The sequence below is a fragment of the Cuculus canorus genome, chromosome 11, assembly GCF_017976375.1.
Source record: "Cuculus canorus isolate bCucCan1 chromosome 11, bCucCan1.pri, whole genome shotgun sequence".
NCBI lineage: Eukaryota > Metazoa > Chordata > Aves > Cuculiformes > Cuculidae > Cuculus > Cuculus canorus.
Genome location: NC_071411.1, coordinates 10,056,608 through 10,076,431, shown reverse-complemented (window position 1 = coordinate 10,076,431; position 19,824 = coordinate 10,056,608). Strand labels below are relative to the sequence as shown.

Sequence of the window (19,824 nt, the reverse complement as noted above, 5' to 3'; positions counted from 1 at the left end):
CCAGTAAATACCTGATTTCTCGTTCGTGCATTCCTCCTTCCTCTGAGAACACAAAAAAGCAGCAGAGCAGGAAAAAAAGAAAAGATTAAGCAAGGATAAGTTCAGTTAGAGGTAAGCATCCCTTCCAGAGGCCATGAACGCTCAAATGTAATGGCAGCTTAGCAAGGTCCAACCCAGTCCTTCAGGCTCACCCATTCTCCCTCCCAAACCCCTTCTGGCATACTGCACCCAAGCCTTGGTGCCCAGCAGAAAGAGCCTCTCGGATTTCTCTTCTCCCTGAACCTGCAGCACTCGTAGGAGCCCGAGGACAAGGCCAGCCCCTGCCTGGGCACAGGCACGGCTCCAGAGAGAGCTACTCCAGTACCGGGACACTGAGCAGGTGCCCACAGACGCACACCTCCCATGGTGGCATGCAGTCCCTGGCCTCGAGGACAGCTCTGGCAACACAGCATCATCCCCCAACGAGTCTCCACTGGCACAGGACATCCATCTGCTTAGATGGATCTCCACTGCAGCTAATTCTTCCTCCGCAGTGCTGAGCAGGATGGACTTTGATGAGCATTACTTCTTTAAAAATCAGTTTAAGTAAGGAATAAGTACAAATATTAAAGAGATTACCAGCTTTGTCAGTCGGGCCTGTATATTACTTTTGACAGTGCACTGTTTATAAACACTGCCCTTAAGCTTATGGTTGCTGTAAAAGAGCCTAAGAGAATAAATCAGAGCCAGACAACGCCTATTAGTTCACCTAATCCAACAGTTTATCATTACTCCTTCCTACACTTTTTCACTAAAGCTTTCTTCAGCACAGGATTAAACACTCTGAGCAACTGAAACAGCACCGCTTCCAGCAGCCAGGCAACAGCAAAGTGCTGGATTTCAGAGGATCAGCGGCTAGATAAGTGCAGGCATCCTTTGGGACAAATCCCACAACCACATCTCCATTTTTCTCCTCAAAACTCTCCTTCTAGGTAATTTCTTGGGACAAGCAGGGCCAAATGCCCTCTCCCATCTGCAATACACTGGTACTAATTGAGTTCATCTGAGCTCACCTCAGCTTAAATGAACAAAATACTTTGTCCCACATTTATAAAGGCTGCGCACTATGTGTTACCAGTGATGGTTTGGAGGAAACCACTCAGTAGCAGTTTAGGAATTGCATTGCTCCAACACTGGAAGCAGAGTCTGGAGCCTTGGCCAAGCGCACACTGGGGCCAGCATGGATTGCAGTCACTATGCAAGCTGTAGCATCCCCTCTCCAGGTGCATTCAGTTGTAACAGCCTCCCATTGGAGAGGCTCACAGCTCTGCACTGACATGGCTCTCGCCTGTCCTCTCTGCAGATTTACCCTCCTCTCTGGGCTGGGAAAGAGCCTCCAGACTGCCAGGCAGTACTGAGCTGTACAAGATGGCATCACCCACCTATCAGCAGCCAGCACTGCTACGAGCCAGCTGGGCTGGTTATTACGAACATATTTCGTTTAAGGATGAGGATAGTATGTCTGCCCTCCCACGCAGCCACCCATATGCACAGCATTTCAAATCAAGGCTGCCAGTCCTTACAACTGGGAGACACTTTCTGGAAGCTTATGAGTCATTTTACCTTTCCCCTCAGCCAAAAGGAATACCACCACCAAAAATGTGTGGAAAAAGGGAAGGTGGAGGCATCTGTTGATCCTTTGAGGGTGCTGGACTGGGTTGTCCTTGCTGTGTGATCTTTCCTCTCAGGATGAGTGGAGGCAGCACTGGACAATGGTGATGCACCTCACAGCACACACCTGGCCAGCATGGGCCACAAGGGTCCTCAATGCTACCCTGCCCTGAGGCACGCAGGTGGTGACAGGATGGTACATGGTCACCTTGCAAAGTGCATGGAATGCACAAGGAACAACTATGGAGAGAAATCGTCACCAAGGCAAAGCGCAAGCTGGCCACATCAACTGGGTGCAGGGTGGACCAGAGAGACCCCATGAAAAAAGGAAAGCAGTCAGCGGTTAGGACAGGAAAGCCACCATTACATTCACAGCGTTCATAAACTCTTACGGTCAGCCAGCGAGTACCTTAATGAATGTTTCCATATTGCCGTTAAAGAGTTTATGATTATAAACTGAGAGAGGCCTAGGTCTCCTCATTTTCTGTGGCTTAGGGGGAAGACATGGGGGCCTGGGAGAAAATGGAACAAAAGAAATCAACAAAACACCAACATAAATGCAATGACAGGGTGACATTTCAAAGGTTATGGCCGAGAATAAAAATAAATCAAACAGAAAAATCCTTCTGTGAGGACCCAACACATGGCTCCATGCACTCCGCAGCCACCCGTGCTTCAGTGTCCCCCTACCACGGACACCGCTCCACCAAGAGCCAGGGGACCTGCAAAGAGCTCGGCTCCACACCTCTGCATTGTGCACAGCGCCCATCGCTCCTGGAGACATGCCCTTGGTTTACCCATAGGCCCCTTCCAGTAGCCTGGGGTGGGCTACCCCAGCATTAACTTGGCTAACTCATTTTGAGGCCATCACCACGATGTCCTCACTTCTCCAGGTCTCAAAGGCCAGGCTGAGCCCGGGTGCAGTTGTCAGAACAGGCAGCAGAGCTAACCTGTAGGCAGTTCAGAGCTGTTCATGATATGCTGAACACCTAATTTCAAGTCAAGGTCAAGACTGCAGCCTCTCCTTAAGTAATAAACTCAAATTGATCTTGATAATAGAATTATTCAACAGCAATAAGATGATCTACCCATTGCTTTCCATTCCCCATAATCTTCTAGTATTTCCCTATTAGACAGACTCTAACCTCTGCTGCAGCCACATACAGCAATTTAACTAGCTGATGCTCTGAGCTGTCCGAAGAGCCCTAAATAATACTGTAAAAAACGGCCATCTCCACAATTCAAGACAGTGACAAAGCAATAACTATACCAACAACCACACCTCGAACGAATAATGGGTGATCAGGAATGCTCTTTATGCAGAACTTGCTTCATTCAAGCCTCCTAAACACAGCTGATCACAACTGTCACTGGTACCCACAATCTGCAGATACAATTCTCGCTCTCTGAGATGCCAAATATCAAAGCTGCTGCACAGTGTTTGTGCTAGTACCAGGGATGACATTTTGGAAGTAAAACGAAGGCGTTATGCTCAGCAGGATTTTTAACACCTGTCTCCTTCCTCCACCAGTTCAGCACTCATTCAGCCTGAAAAAGCACCAAGAGCAGCTGAAAAGCACAACCGATGCCTTGATATATCCAAAGTAAACCACAGCTACCCCTGGAAATCACCGGGTTGTTCCTATTTATTCATAAACGGACCTCATTCTCCTCATAGCTGGCTGGAAAGAAGAAAGTGGGAACACCTCTACTGCTCTGTAACTAACTTCTACGTGGAATACATTCACAAGGATGTGAACGGTCCTTCATTTTTTCTGTCAGGAATTGCTAAAATTCAAACTATCAAACAAAAAGGTGGGCCCAGTCAACACATAGACAAACCCACTAGCAACTCTGTAAGAGCAGGAAAGGTATGCGTGCACCTTAGGAAGCAGTGTGAGCCTACCCCTACAAGCTAGTGACTGAGGGTCCTCATCAGGCATGGGGAGCAGACCTTGAATCCCTTGTTGACTTCAGTAACAGTAACAGATACCTATTGCTTCATGGGAACATGGGACTTATTTCAGTGCAGTGATCAGAACTTTGGAGGGTGGAGCGCTGCTTTCATAAGTGCTATTCGCATTTTGATTTCTTCTTCTGATAATGAAGGACATTAAGACCCAAGTACCTTGATCTAGAAAAGGGAGAAAAATAGCATAAAATCTCTAACCTATTTCTGATCTGTTCTCTACTCTCAGAGCTATGTGGATGTCTGTACAGGAGAGATCCTGACTGCCAACACAAATGAGTGTTAGGAGCCTTCACGCAAAAGTTCTCACAGAGCACAGTTGACTGGACACATACACTTTACACAGAGCTATGATGTAAAGGTGACAGTTGTGATCTGCTGGTTCCTTAATCAGATGCCTTTAATTAAGTAATTTGACTTCACATTCCTATAGCTTCTAGACACTCCTTTGACTGGTAACTGAGGAGCAGAAATGACTACTGTCCATGTAAGTGCTCAGCTGAGAGTCAGCCCTGTGCTGCAGACAAGAGACCCAGTGCTGTTTGCTGCCATGTAATCTCCTCTCCCCAGGTGATGCCCTGGCACAAGGCGGCCACAGCAGCCTGGCCTTCAGCTGTATCTGGTCGGAGGGTTGTTCTGCCTACACTTACAGCACTGCCTCACACAAGAAGGAGACTGTCTCCTGTTTGTTTTCCTTTATGAAGTAAAAGCAACTGCTGAAATAAAAGCAAACAGAAGCAGCAGGCAGCTGTGCCATCATCCCTCATGTAGGAGGCTGTTATTCATTCCTTTGATTGTTTTGGCCTGCGACACCACCACCCCATGGGCACTCACTCCTAATATACAAAGTACTTGAGAGCAAATTCTCCCTATGATTTTATTTTACCTAGTCATTCAGGCATGCTTTCCTTGACCAGCTCAGCAGGTAGCTCTGGCTGGCACACCCAAAGAACCAGAGCTCCGCTCACAGGCTGTGTCTGTAGCCTCCACCAGCCACAAGCTTCCAACACCCCTGGGGCACCAAGGGCACCAGGGTGCTGTAGGGCAGCTTTCCTGGGACCCACAGGGAGAGGCAGTGATAGCAGCAGCCGCCACAATGGCTGATGCGAAGGGGGTCTGGGAGCACAGTCAAGAGCAGCTCCTTGGAGCACATCAACGCGGTGATAAACTGTTCAATCCCCGCTCTCTGGCCTGTGTGAGGCAGGGAAGGCCCCTCTTCATCCTGATGGCACCACACTGCTTTGCACCACAGCCCCAGTGGGTGCCCAGCCCTGGCACCACTCAGCCTGGCACCAGCAGCACGGTCCCACTCCAGCCAGAAGGTGAGAGAGCAAGGCACCCTGCTGCCCTCTTCTAAGGCAGCCTCCTTCCTGCCTGGAAAGGCAGCCCAGGCTTCACCATCTGCTTCAGCATTTTTAACATGGAATGGGTTTTTTTTTTTACTGGTATTGAAAATTTATCAAACACTGAAACAGAGTTGTAAAATGGTAACACAGAGAGAGGTTGTACACGCTCTCGGGAGATGTTTGAGGGTTTTGCTGGCACGTGTCTTACTGTTTGAAAACTAAGACACTAACAGCAAGCCACCAGACCTCTGTGGAGATGCTTTATGGACTGGACACAGCTGAAAGCCTCCTCTCTGTTACATTCACCCCCAGCGATATCCCTTGCTGCATAAGGATGAGAATCTGAACGCAGCCTGCACAACTAGGCAAAGAAGCCAGAGCTGGGAGAGGCTTTTGGGGACATATCAAAGTCCTCAAATGAGCAGGAATGGTAGGGACTGGGTGGACACCCTTGTGTCTGAACACAACCCAACCTCAGCTATAATACAAGGCACTGCACTGCACCGTGCTGATACAGCACTTCCAGGCACTTCAGAACCAGCCAGCTAGAAATTACACTGCAGCAAAAACAAGGGCTTGTTTGTCATCACCCTAATTAATCCACTTCGGGCAATGCAGCTGAGAAGCAGAGCAGTGATGTGGGTAGCATGGGATTGCCTGCCCTCTGGCCTGCCAGCACAGGGCAGCTGGAAGATGGTTAAATCTGAACCCCATCAAGCTGTATGAGTAGCAAAGCAAACCACCCTTTCTCCCATGACCACCCTCCTCCTGCCAGAGCAAGCCCTTCCCCAAAGCAGATGAAGTGGAAGAAACTGCTCACCTGGTTGTTCCGCATTCGGCTCTTTCACCTATGAAGAAACACAAGTTTCCATCATCTATCCACATTAGTCACCACCAAACAACCATTAAAACACATTTGTACAGACACTCACACACTCACTTCTGGTTCTGTAAACCCTGCGTTAATGGCTTCTGGCAAAAAGAAGCTGAACGTGCCCAAGAGCCCCACAGGCTGGGAAACGCCACGCTGGTTGCTGTACAAGCCCAAACTACTAAAAGACACATTAGAAATCCTACTTAGCCATAAGAGAGGGAAAGCATCTTCAATTCCCACTGATAATAAAGGTTTATTCGCAATATGAAGCCGATCTTGTAAAAAACAAGTTGTACTGCAAGTCCTCTGCAATAAGTGCTCATTTACACCAGCTGGGGGTTGGCCAGGCCCAAGCAGGAAAGGGGCAGTCTGATAAGGGCTGACGTCCCCCAGGGAGGCCACTGAGATTATCCAACTGCCTCATGGAGGACCACTAATAGCACCTGAATTCAGTAGAGTATTCAGTTCCCCAGCTTTTCCTGTGAGATAACAGCCCATCTAATCACCATCAGGCAGACTCTATTCTGGCTGTCAATATTCTCATTCCCTTCGTGTATTTTTAGTACTTGGATTTCATATAAATGGCAGCATATCACCACTGATAAAATCTGTTCATTTTTTAAAGTATTTGTCAATCCACTGAAAAAAACTAATTTCACATGCTGTTTGTGCCTTTCTCCCAAGGCCAGGAAAGCTGATTTATTCTTCCTTTTTCTAAGACACATAAAAGGAAGCATTTGGCTGCACATGCCTCCTTCCTGCTCTCCCTTGGCACCTGCGAAAAGCAAGCTTGCAGCCAATTCCTCACTGAAAAAGAAAAGAATTCCACATGAGTGTTTTGCAGACCCAGACTTCTTCCTAATGAGAATCAGCTCATGCTGAAATGCAGCATTTGGCATTTCTGGGCTAAATATTTGCTGAACGCCTACATAGCAGGATGATGCCATGGCCTGGGAGAAATTCAGGAAGTTTTGATGTGAAAATCTTCCATGGTCACTTTTGCACAACTCTAGAGAATTAAAATGCCTGACCCCAGGCATTTCATCATTCATCACTTCTTGCACTAACCCATAGGAGTCTCTGCACCATATCCAAGATCTCTTTTCTGTATTAAGATCTGTGATCTCTGGGAAGAGTTTAGATGGGCCCAGTTTCTGTGAACTTCACACTCTACCCCCCTTGCCTATGTCAATGCCTGAACTCAGGGACTCAGCACTGGGAGCCGTGGCTCGCAGCACGCGGCAACCACTGTGCCTCGCACAACCCCTGTCACGCTGGCATGGAATCCAGGACTGCCTCGGTGAGGATGCAGAAGGGCTGCCACTCAGCTGCTACGCAGGGTGATAAGAGGTTAAGGCAGCTACAGAGAGTACTGAAACTCCTGGGAAAAGAAATATGTTAATGGAGCCCTTAGTATCTACCCTTGCATCGTTCCTTGTGTTTACATTTTGTACCTTGCCTGGGCTCAGTGTTCACTGAGTGGAACATACCACAGGACCAAACTAGAAAGTGGATTTTAAAGTTAAATAAATTTGGCAGAGAAAATGTTGGCAAAATAGCCGACAAAAAGCTATTCTTTTCTTTTTTTTTTTTTTTTTCCACTCTAAGTAGTCCAATTTTTGTATTGTTAAAACACGACCATGAGCCATTCCTTTATTTCAATTTAAACATGCTCCTTCCTAGTTAGAAACTCAGGACACTAATTCATTTCTATCTTCTTTACACTGAAAATAATGCAACTTTTTAAGACCCTTTAAAAGAGCCAAAATCTTCTCCCAAGGACATGGCTGTACATCACTACCCCAGCAGTGGCCGACTCCACCTGCAGACACGCACTGTTGCCTCCCTCAGAAGTTACGCTGTTGCATGAAGCCTTTTCAGGTGTATGTGCTCCAAATGAAACTCGTGAAATCATCTGGAGTAATAAAAGTCTGCTACGGAAAAGTTAAAAACAAGGATGATTTTGCAGTTCTGGTTTAGAGTAAATCAAAAACCTATGGCCAAGGGGGCAAGGAGCCTATTAAATCAACAACGCTGCTGACAAATCTGTTACACAGAAGCACAGCATCAAGGACAAGAAAATACACGTGTTCAGGGCCGGACTAAGAGGGGAAAAAGAGGGAGAGAAAGGAAAAAGGCAGAGTTGGAGTGGGTGGGAATCTCTGCTGCTGGAGAAGTAACACAACACTTTGGCACACAGTATAAGATTCAAACAAATTTCATTTGCAAAGAATGGTGGGAAAAAAGGTAATATTCCAGGGAAATAATGATTTTACACAGCACTGGTTAAACTCAGTAGTAGCAGCCAACCACAGAAGCCATCAGTCACTCAGGAAAACACAGACAGGAGGTAAGATTGAAAGATGACACCTCGTTTAAAATTATCTCATGCGATAGGAGGTTCCTCCCTGGACCTAATCCCGCAACTCACCTTCTCCAAGAGTCTGCTTCAGCAAGTCATGTTTAGCCTGGAGCTTCGTGATAAGGTTACTACCATTCAAATACTCTTTAAATTTCTGGAATTAAAAATAAAGGAAACAACATGGGTAAAGACTCTTTGCAAAAATAGTCTGTGATAGATGTACACTTTCGCCTGGGGGGCTGCTGGAGGGGTGGCTCCACAAAGCTGACAGACTAACAAAGCAGACGTCAGATGCACCGCAGGGCTGAGCACGGTCTAATCACTTCTCACTGCTCCAGCCACAGTCCTGATGGTCTTATTAGCCCCAGTCTCCTTGGTGCTGCACCTTCTGCCTGGGAACGCAGAGGTCCAAAGAAAAGAGTTCAAAGAAAGCTTTCTTTTGTCAGGCTCCTGGGAATGGCCTGGAAAATCAAAGAGGCTTTCCCTTCACTGACAGGCCCTTTGCCTTTGTGCAAACAAGTGATGCAGAGCGAGAACTCCCAGTGCATGAGACTTTCCCAGGTCAGCAATCAAATGCTTTATGCATTTTTTGCACTGACTCTGCAGCACAACTTCTAATTTCATTGTGTCTGACAACCAGTAACACTCGAGAGCAAGTAATCTTACAGATAAGAGGGGTGAGGGAGACAGGGATGCACAAAAGACAGACAATGAGAGATCAAATCCTTGCAAAAAAGCATTAAAAAGCCCACAAGCATAACTCATACCAAAAACTGTAGTATTTTTCCCACTGAATTGGAATAATAATATTGTTAAAAGTAAGTAGAAACTTTCCTGTGCATATGTAATACACCAGAAGATGCTACTAACTTTAGCCTATTAACCATGCTTAAATGAGGGCTACTTCTGCTGAATTGATGTCTTATTACTTATACTTCAAGCACTATAACAGAGAACTTTAGATCTGCCTGGAAGTGAGGCTGCAGGGGAGAAAGAGCACAACTGCCTCTACCCAGCACATGCACAACACTGAGGCATTGCAAAGCCAAGCTGTCGCAGCTTCCTCCAACGCTTCACATGTGATGCAGATGACCATTTAGTTCAGCCATGGATGAAGGGCAGATTTTAGCTGTGTAGGCCAGAAAAGGAAGGCTTGGCTGATGGTTCAGAATTGCACAGGCCTCTGGGAACAGCCAGTGAACGGGACACACTGTGAGGCTGGCTGGAGTCTGCTGCCCTGCTCTGAGACATTCTACTGATTTCTGTAAGCTTTTGGTCACAACTGGTTGTTCCAGTTGTTCCTTCAAAAAGAAGAACAAGGCAGACACTCGACTGTCACTCCCTATGCACTGCCCTGCCACTAAGAAATGCATTCCAACCCCAAATCAGACAGAAGACAAATACTTAAAGAGACTGAATTGGTTCTTGCTGTTCACTAATAAGCACTTAAAATGCGACTCAGCCCTACCAATTAATGCTTTGTGTCCCATATCACATGAGATGAGACTCACCGTAAAATAGAACATTTCAGTTTCCTGCTGGTTGGCTCTCCTCTTGGCGATGTTTATTTTACTCATGTAGGTCTCTGATGCAGCTGATTTGACCGACTCAGTGGAGCGACTATGCTGGAAGGCATCCGAAACGTCAAAATCTTCCACTGTCAGCATGTCCTGCAAAGTCTGCATTGTGGCATCCAGAGTCTTTCGTACCTATCAGAAATAGAAGACAGCACAGTTTTGAAGCAGACTAGGACAGTGACACATCTTGAGCCAAAACAATTGGCCAACAGGCAGCTCCTCCCAGGCTTGTTCTTGTGCTAGATGCAGTCAATGGAAGTTCTAAGCATGGCCACTGGAAGGACTCCACACTTGAGCACACCAGGAAACCCTTTGCACAACAGGCAAAAGGCTGAATGATGCTGCCTATAAGGCCAAACATGAGACGCAGAGTGACTTCTTACCTCTTCATTCTCTATCTTGAGGGTGGCTAGTCGGGACTGCAGCTGGTGGTACCGCATCAGCAACTCAGTCTGCACAGGCTGCTGGGCACTGACCTGACACACCTGAGACGGAAGCAGTGTCAGAAAGAGACAGAAGAGTGCTCAGTGACCAGACATACACATTACAATACCTAAATGATTCTCTCCAGTACCCACAAGCTCCTCGCAGCAGGGAGGCTGCATCACCCAGTTTCTAATCAGCAGTGCCCTGGACCTGGGCCAGCACAAAGCATTTTCTACACAGCATTTCAAAGCTGCACTTTGAAGTTTTCCAATTACAGCAGGTAAATCAAAGCTCCACTTTACAAATCTGTTGGGCAGTTCAGCTGAGAATGAAACCACAGGCTTCCTAATTGGGAGAGATATGGAGCAAGAGGCAAACTGAAAGGAGGAGCCCTAATGAACCAAACGTCTCATTAAGAAAGAAACACTAATAGCAGCATGTGAAGACAGAAGAGAGGGATAAGGGATCAGAAATAATTTAACAGTGATGGATAAGAAGAGGAGGAAGCCAGCCCAAGCCACACTGTGAGGCGCTTCCGCAATCCCTCAGGTGAGTACCCTACCTCATCCCCCATGTGAGGCTGGAACTCGAACTTCAGTGGAGGGCAGAAGACCTGGTTGCACATGTCCATGATGGTGTGTTTGTCGCTCCGTGCATCCAGGTTGTCCACGGCGTTCTCAATGATGTCCAGTCCCTCGTGGCGGGAAGTCTCCAGGTTGTACTCAGCAGACAGGTATGTCCTGAAGGTCCGGGCAAGGCTGGCGTGGAAGCCCAGGTCACAGCACTGAGAAATACCGAAGAAAAGTCTTGTCACACACATAAACCCTACCCTTGTTCTGTAGGGTCATGTGTACAGTGTTTTTTGGGACATTTAATGTATGACCCAGAGAAACAGTAACCCTATTGTAATGGGGAATATTTAACAGCAGAATGCAATACCATATGAAAAGGAATGAAAGAAAAAGAACTGAAGGAGAAGAGGTACCAGGGAACAAAAAGCCAGACAGTATAGCGACCCTGCACTCGACCCTCGCCACAGCACCAGGGTTTAATACCCTTCATTTCGTTGCTAAGGACACTGGATCTTCTCAAGACAGGACAGAGGAAAACAAATCACCTAAAAGCAGAGTTTTCCCTGACTAACAGCTCAGTTCCAGGGCCAGTGTGACCGCAGGGGCCCCACTGATGGCAGAACCTCTGTCCTCCAGAAGCCCTTCAGAAAGAAGTGGATGGAGGACCTGTGCCACTGCTCATCCCCAGCGCTTTCCTTCTTGCTTTGAGAACTGCCCTGCAAGCACATCTTACACAAAGAAATCATTTCCTAAAGTTACCAAATAAAGACGGATGTTCAAGCAAGGTGGCACTGAAAAACATGCCCTGCAGTATATGCAAACTCTTTTATCCTCACTAGGAAGCTGCCTTCCTCTCTCACAACGGAGCAGTTTCTCATGCATAACTGATCATTCTCATGTTCACCTTGGGGAAAATGATAAAACTCGGAGCTAATTGCTGCCAAAATACTGTACATTAGACAAAAGCCCGTTTTAAAACTCTTTTTTTCAATATAATTGAGTTTGGCATGTTACGTATAGCAATAGCACAGGGACTTGCTGCTATGAACACTTAATCACAGCTGAGAAAAAGCAACTCTTAGCAACCCCACACTCCCAGTCCTCAACAGTGCAAACCTCCACAGGGCCCTGCTCTGACTGGTGGCACTGCTGCAAGCAGGCAGCCTCAGGAGTTGGGGGCAAGGAGAGGCACCAAAGAAGCACCCAAAATTTGGAGGTCAACAGATGTTGTTCTGCAGGGAAAGGCAAGACAGAGAGGATAACAGAAGCAGAAGGAGTGCAACACATCAGACTGAGACACTCTTCTGAGGCTGTAAGGAGGATGCAATGAAAACAGAGGAGCCGCAGTCCAAAAGTGAAGCACATTTATTTCTGGGACATAAGCGAGGGCTGGAGTTCCTGAGAGAGGACATAAAGTTAGATAATTATACTCTATCCTATGTGAGGAGTTTCATAATCATATGCCCTGGTGCACTCATTCCCCTCTCCTGGCACAACACAGGTGCAGCTGTGGGGCATGGCACACTCTGATCAGCATCATAATACACTCATAATCTGAAGCTGTTCAGGTACATCTGCACACAAGCACCACCATCTGCGGAGAACTGCCCAGGCACCGGAGGTCTATGGGTCACAGCGACACCTCCGTGGGAGAAGCAGAGGGATCCCTTGAGAAATACTTCCCACGGCACATAGAACCACGCTAACTATTGCCAGTGAATTACTCTTATTACATGAAAACTAATACAGGACAACTTTTATTACTGAAGTTAAGACACTTTGCTGCCACACAGATTAAAGAACAAGTGGGAAGCCCTCACTGTCAGAGTTATAACCAAAACCACACTGGAATGGCATGGGCAGGCATGTGGTGAGCCAGCTTCAACCCCAGTGCAGCCCCACCAAAACCACTGTCAGAAGGACCAGCATGCCACAAAAAGCTACAGAAAAAAAGAAGAAAGATTGATACTATAACCCAAATTACTCAAAAAAAAGACAACTTTTCTAAATCAGCAGAATTCCTGTTGGGACTTGGCATTTCAGAGGCACCTTCCTCAGCTCTACAGCATCCACAGGCATTACTGAACCAATGCAGAAAGGCATAAAAAGCGATTCTGCACCAGAACATCAGTATTGATAAACTCAAAGTGAAATATGAAAACTCAGCTGGTGCCACAAGCAGCTCCAACCAAAGAAGTCATCTTGTGCTTTCTGCTGATCCGAAGAGACAACCCTCAGCTCACATCAAGTCACACGCAGAGCTGTGTTTAGTTTAGTCTGGGCTAAAAGCAGCAGCACAACCACAATGGGCCAAGTCCTTCCCACAGATCCATAAGCGCAGCCTGCCTATCCCCATCCAGCCTTTTAAACCACACAAGCAACAATGAGGATTTTTACAGGAAATATCAAGCGGTCATAACCCACCATTTATCCTGCTTCTAATCTGATTAGTTGAAAACGTGGGCAGTTAAGGATGAGCATAGCTCTGCCTTCATACATCAGCAACCAACACAAAAAATGAGGAATTGGGGCGAATTTCTAGTCACTGCTTGAGGCAAAACCTTGTTCTAGCACTGCAAGTCTCTCCCATGAGAAATTTTAGCATGAATGCCTTTACAATCACTCCAGGGCTGCACACAGAAAACTGTGAGTTGAGATGATGCAGCATCGCAGCTGCCCTGCTCTTCTCAGCCGGTTTTCGGTGCACCCCAAGCACCCTACAGGCAGAATGGGCACCGCCGGCAGAGCCAGCCATGGAATCAGTGGTCACGGTGCCCCGGGCAGCTCACAGACATGAGGGAAGCTCTACGCCAGGACCACGAGTGTGAGTCTGCCCCCCACAACCCACCCAGTTCATCATGGGCCAAGGGGACTGCCAGGCAGGCAAAGCAGGGTTCAGGGCTAAGACCCCCGTGCCGATGTTGGAAGAGGATCTGCGCTCCAGCCACAATCAGCCAACTGCAGTTCTGTGCCCTGAAAACAGGTTTGTACAAGTTTCTCAGCACATCTTCCAATCCCTCACTGTCATTATCCCACTCCTTTGGAAATTATCACTACTTGACTACAAAAAAATTACACCAGGAGAAAATATTTGCCACTATTCAAGCGTAGAAATTCCCAAAGCATACAAAACCAAGCTATTACAAAGGAAAAAAATCACTGAATGCCACAGAATCCAAGGAGACAGGGTTGAGGGTATTGCCAGATGCTTTGGAGAGAAATTTCTATGTGAAATCTTGCCTTTACTTTGATGCTGAACTCGCACTGAAGTTAGCGGTTCTTTGCAATACTCAGAAATCAGCCGATACTGAAAACTAGGGCAGGCACTTTCCTAACGCTACAGCCCTTGAAGTCTCTGGTCATTACCACCGTGCCCACTGCTTCACACACTGGTGCCAGAGAAGAAAAGACAAAAAGGGGACTTCCACGAAATTCGCAGAGAAATACACAAAAGGGAAGAGAAAAGAAAAAAGAAAGAAAAAAGAGACTTCAAACTCCTGCTCCTAGCTCCAGAACAAATGGCATTTTCTTACCCCTCACATCCCTTTGATGGAAAATAAATTAGAACCACAAATAATAATCCTTAGCCCTTCTGCAATGCCTTTCATCTGGAGAGCTCAAAGCTCTTCATATGTTAATTCATTAAGTCTGGTAACATCCTTGCAAGCGGTGGAAATATTACAGTGTTCAACTTGGGAAATAAACCGACACCCTGAAGCTCAAGCAAGCTGGTTTTGGCCAAAATGCTGTGGAAGCAGCCCAATACATGTGTGTGTCTCCACTGCTTACACCACACAGCTGCACCAGAGGAGGGGCCAGGGCCCGCACAAGACCACCGCAAGCCAGTAAGCCCAGTGCCAGTAACCTCATCTTAGAAACAGGAGTGCAAACAGAAACATATTAAAAGGTTCCTTCAAAGCCAGGAGAAAAGCCAGCAGGGCTCCAACCTCATGCAAACATCTCAACATCTTCCTTCAGGCAATCTCAATCGGGCAGCTAAGGGAGAGCCAGCTCTTCCCTGGGATGTGGTCATGCTGCTGTGCCAAGGGCAATCTCTTTTGAAAATCAGGCCTGGATGGTCTAAACCAAAGGGGCAGTAACCAAGCTGTGCCACCCATCACAATCGAGGCACCAAACTGCACCAGTACGGAAAAAAGCAGCAACGTTTCAAGAACAATGCAACATCCAGTGGGTGGAAAATAACAAAGCCTGAACCACTCTGCAGTCCAGCAGTTACTTTCAGTCATTCCTCAGCAGCAGACAGAGAGCTGCCCTGCCCTCCAGAACAGGCAGACGTCCCCAGGGGACAGGTAGATATTCTGGCACAGCTCTGCTGCTCCATTCACCCTCTTGCATATTCGGGCAGGTTAACAGTAGTTCCCCTCAACATACCAGGTCAAGTCCTCCAAGCCCCGTGAGTTAAATATCTTCTTCAGAAGAGAGGCGACAGCAGTGAGGATGGCAACTGGCAGATCCAGAGCAACCTGACAGGACTTAATATGAATGATGAAGTTCTGCAGAAACAGTGAGGGGTTTTGCATAGCCAATAGTACTGGGCTCCAGAGAGAAGAAAATGCTTTCTAAACCACTGATGCAACTGCCTCATTTCATCACTGGTTAAATAGTTAGAAATATTTTTGATGTATCTGTCACAAAGCATGAAATAATGTTTTACCAGGGTAATGCTTGTACTTGGCCATGACAACGCTGGGTACTATGTCAGGGTACTGTGTCTAACTCATCTTATAAGAACATTTACTTGTTAGGTATTAAATATGCAGAAAACAAAAAAGGTCACACCTTCGCAGCCTGCAGTCATAGCATTTCCCCCAAAGCAAAACAGCATGGAAACAAACTCTGTCACAACAGGTATTCTAGCAAAGGCATGACAAAAGCTTGTAAAAAAGCAAGATTCCACTACAATAAAAAGGCTCTGCATGCTGTAATACAGATCCAGGCAGCAAAGCGAATTAAACCACACCAGGAGAAGGCAGAAAGGGCTGGAATACAACAGCATCCACAAGTAATTGCTCAGAAAAGATGGGAAGAAAAAAAATAAATGCAAGGGCTGTCTCCTTTTGATGAATATTATCCCTAATATTCCCCTGCGGGTTTGATGCAGTGCGGGAGCCGGTTATCAGGGATGCCAGCAGTGCTGGGATGAGAAGACACAGCAAGGGAGACACTCGCTGCTTTGCGCCTGAGGGGTTCCAGGGTCACCAAACTCGTCAGCATTTGAAAGTGGGTGCAGCCCTAGAAAGTGCACTGCTTTAAATATAAAGGTGATATCCTCAAGACTAAGCCCATCTTTTAAGCTTCAGCAATTTGAGGCCCATCCAAACCTAATGAGAAGCTCCTCTGCTAAGTGAAGAGGATGCTGAGGGAATCTGAAACCAAAGAGAAGGCAGGTCCCCTCGCTGTGCAGAGGTCTGCTGCAAGCTGGCAAAATCCTACCTCTGTCCACAAAATGCCAGTGATGGCATTGCCCCAGAGACATTTACCATGCGAGGCGGGCCCGGCTGCAGCTCCTGTTTCAGATGCCAGCACTGCAAGGGAACAGCTGCACACGGTAAGGATGCAACCAGCACGTCCAACAGTGCGGGACCAAACCCCCCTGGGCTCCCTCCATGAGTTCCCAAATTTCAGACTCACAGCAAACCCATGCCTGTTTTTACAACAGAGCACACAAACAGTCAAAACAGGCTACATGAGGCACTATCAGGTTTTTGTGGTCTGAAGCCAGGAATCAGGAAGCCCATGCTATAATACCAAGGGGATGTGATGTATGCTACCAGGCTGCCTTTCTCCGACAGCCTTCGACAAGTACATGTTTTTAAAGTGCTTCCTGAACTGAGTGAAGGGTCCCCCACGCACCACAGCCTGGCTTGTACTGCTCAACAGTTACCACAAATCTCTTCCAAAGGAACAGGTTTGGTCCATCAAGTTCAGTGTTTTGCCTGAGGGACAAACCAAGATGTAAGAACACCTGAATGGCTGATTTATTTTTAGCCAAACAAGGGGAAGGACAGGAGGATCCTCCCTGACCCCTGCTGTAATCAACTCACGCCCTGAAGCATGAGATTTGATTATTTCTAATCAAACATTCCTTAACTATAAGTATTACACAGCCAAATATTATGTAGTCCCTTTCGAATTTAGCTACAGTTAATTAACTCTATGTTCCCTGGAGTAGGTGTCTTTTTAACCTCCATTTAATTTTGCTCTTTGGTCTTTCTATAGCAACTCCCTCTCTCCCATGTGTATGTTCTTAGGGCATTTTAACAGGGTTTGGGTTGTTCCGTGTTTTGGGGAATCTGGGAGTTTATTTGGGTGTCAGTGGCTTGGTTTTTAAGATGAATGTACCAGCAAGTTAATCTTTTAAAGGACATTAAGACCTTGAGGCTAGACTTTCAAGCTACTGGGAAAAACAGCCCCAAGAGTGAGGAAGAAATTCTTTTCTCTAAAGGAAAGTGCTGTTGCTTTTTTGTACAAAGCTAATAAGGTCTATCAGACAAAGGCTGATCGCAGCCTTCAGGCAGTAAAATTTACAGACCATATGACACTTCTAAATCATAAAACAATCAGCACATGTGGTAATTAATTTAGCAAGCCAACCCCAAAGTCTGTGGTATCCATGTGAGGAATATGTTGTTTACTACGTGCAAACTTGGCTGGAAAAAAAAAAAAAAAAGGTAGTTTTGTCATATTATTAAAGCCAGGTCTGGCAAAACTTAGGAAATGTGAATTGATTGGATTCTTCCAGCTTAATATAGTACTCTAAGAACAGGTTAGTTATTACAGTATGATGATTTATGGTTTCTGCTTACAAACAGGTAGCTATTATTAATAAATTGCATACAGAAGAAGAGTAATATAAGTTTACTAAACCAGGGTACTGGTATGTGAAAAAATTATGTCAAATTTCTGAAAGAAAATCAAGCAAATGCACCTCTTCCCCCTCCTCTCTTTACCCACAGAAGCTCTGTGTTGAAAAAAGATGATACAGATCCAATCCTTTTCCTTCCGTCTACTCTCCTAAAATGCATGAAGCTTTTAAAGGCACACGGGTATTTCTGGTTTTATCACCCATGTCCACTGACAGCCTCTGCCCTGCCAAGGAATTTACACATCAGGACTACCGCCTGGGGCTCTCCGCAAGCCCAGGCACGTTTTGTTGAACTCACTAATAAAGCTCAAGGGTTAATTCTGCAACCACGGCAGCTGAGGTTTTCGTTATTCACCAACCCAGGGCACCCCAGATACTCATGCACCGCAGCGAGCCATGCACCTTCTGTGCATGCACAGGGGTGTCAGTGTATGTCATCTATGGCCACCAGCACTTGCTGCAGCCTCCCATCACAAAGCACTCGCGCTCAGGTGGCTGTGTGGCACCTCTAACTCCTCAGCTCACAGCTCTCTGCAAAGTTAGTGACAGCACCTCCTAAAAACAACTATTTTCTCTTTCCCAGGGTTCCCACCCCAGCAGCAGGGAGAGCTGATCAGCTTGGGTGCTGTGGGCTGGCAGTGGCTTTCCTAAACTGCTGTGGGAAACCAGGCAATAGGGACACAGCAGCCATGCAATAAAGAGCACTGAGCCTCTTGGGACAGTCTAATTCCTCCTGATGGAAGCTGTTTATTCTTTTTATTGCTGCACTGTTGACTTTATTTGAAATACCCTGAAGCCAGATCTCCTAGCTGCAAAAGCACAGCATGGTAAGCTGCTGTATAGGAACTCCTCCCTGTGAAGAGAGCACAAATTCTGAGCTACAGATGCTGCTCCACATGATGGTGCAGTGGCGGTGATGCTTTGCATGAAGTTTCCATGATAAAACATACCTGGCTTTTAGGGCTGTCAGGAGCCTGGTATGTGGCAGAAAGCCCACTCAAAGGACAGCATGGGAGCAACCTCTGTGCCTTTGTGGAACTGAAAGGCTCCTCACGCTGAAAAAATTGCTTCAAAAAACAGGGCAAAGCCCTCAAAGAAACCCTCCACTTGTGTAAATCAGTATCTCTTCATTAAAGCCACTGGCATCACGCAGAGCTACCCAGGCCGGGGGCACGTCCCCGTGCAATCACACAGGGAAAGCACTGCACACAGCAAAGCTGCTGCCGGTGCCGGCTCTGCAGGCACAGACGTGCCCAGGCAACCAACCACTGACGGAACCAACAATGACATGAGCTGCAGGAGGTGCCTAAAAATAGATCCTAACAAAGCAGTCTGTGGTTTCACCACCTTTGAGTTTCCCCTCTTCTTTGGAAGGCTGAACCCCACAGATGAAATACAGCCGTGGTGTCTGACTGCCCAGCTCAGCCGGTCCCCCTGCTGAGGCTGTGGGCACGGCGCCGGACTGCATGCCTCACCGAGCAAGTGGCAAATCCCAGAGTAAAACCTGGGCATCCCAGCTACTCTGCCATTACCACTTTACTTACCTGGTAACAGCAGCCTTACTTCTAGTCCTCCACAGTACCCAGTGCTAGCTGGCAACAAAGAGCTCTCCTTATTTGCCCAGCTCTGCCCTTTTTTCTACATTTTGTCTTTACCCTTTCTTTAAAGATATATTATTCATTTATATGTGTATTATATTTTCTGGCCTCTACTCTCTCAACATTGCTGCAAAAACCTAGGGCTTTACTGTGAGGTAAGTAAAGCCAACTGAAGATTTTTAGCACTTGGCCATATGAAAAATGACAATGCCATCAGCTAAGTCGAGGGACTGAACAATTTGGCAGTAACATGTAGTATTAAATTAATCAGTATTCCCCTCCTTTACTTGCTTGCTTGTCTCAATTCCCCTCCTTTACTTGCTTGTTTGTCTCAGAAATGGTAAACACACCAATTCATACAGAAGTAAGATGCTGTTTCTAAAGGATTTACCAGAGACTGAACAAGTTATGGTGAATCTATACATACTGACACTGATTGTTAAATTTTACTCTGCTAAATGTAGTGGTATCTTTCATGTGACCACTTCAAACTATTTTGCAGCCATTTCACACAGAACTCCAGAGGGATGGATAAGCAGTTTTATCTCTACTTCACATACATGG

At 46.6% G+C, this 19,824-nt stretch overlaps 1 protein-coding gene across 3 annotated transcripts in view; it reads right to left on the bottom strand.

The window, feature by feature from the left end:
- Positions 1-19,824, bottom strand: part of SRGAP3 (SLIT-ROBO Rho GTPase activating protein 3) — a 123,756-nt gene that overhangs the window by 18,005 nt on the left and 85,927 nt on the right. For 2 of the 3 annotated variants that reach the window (XM_054076564.1, XM_054076561.1), the window contains exons 7-12: positions 10,767-10,988; positions 10,162-10,263; positions 9,713-9,910; positions 8,271-8,355; positions 5,786-5,813; positions 2,060-2,162 (exon numbers count right to left, since the gene is read on the bottom strand). In XM_054076564.1, the coding sequence (XP_053932539.1) occupies positions 2,060-2,162; positions 5,786-5,813; positions 8,271-8,355; positions 9,713-9,910; positions 10,162-10,263; positions 10,767-10,988 (738 nt within the window). Of the gene's footprint in view, positions 1-11; positions 43-2,059; positions 2,163-5,785; positions 5,814-8,270; positions 8,356-9,712; positions 9,911-10,161; positions 10,264-10,766; positions 10,989-19,824 lie in introns of all 3 variants that reach the window. The other variant, XM_054076562.1, reaches the window with a different exon arrangement.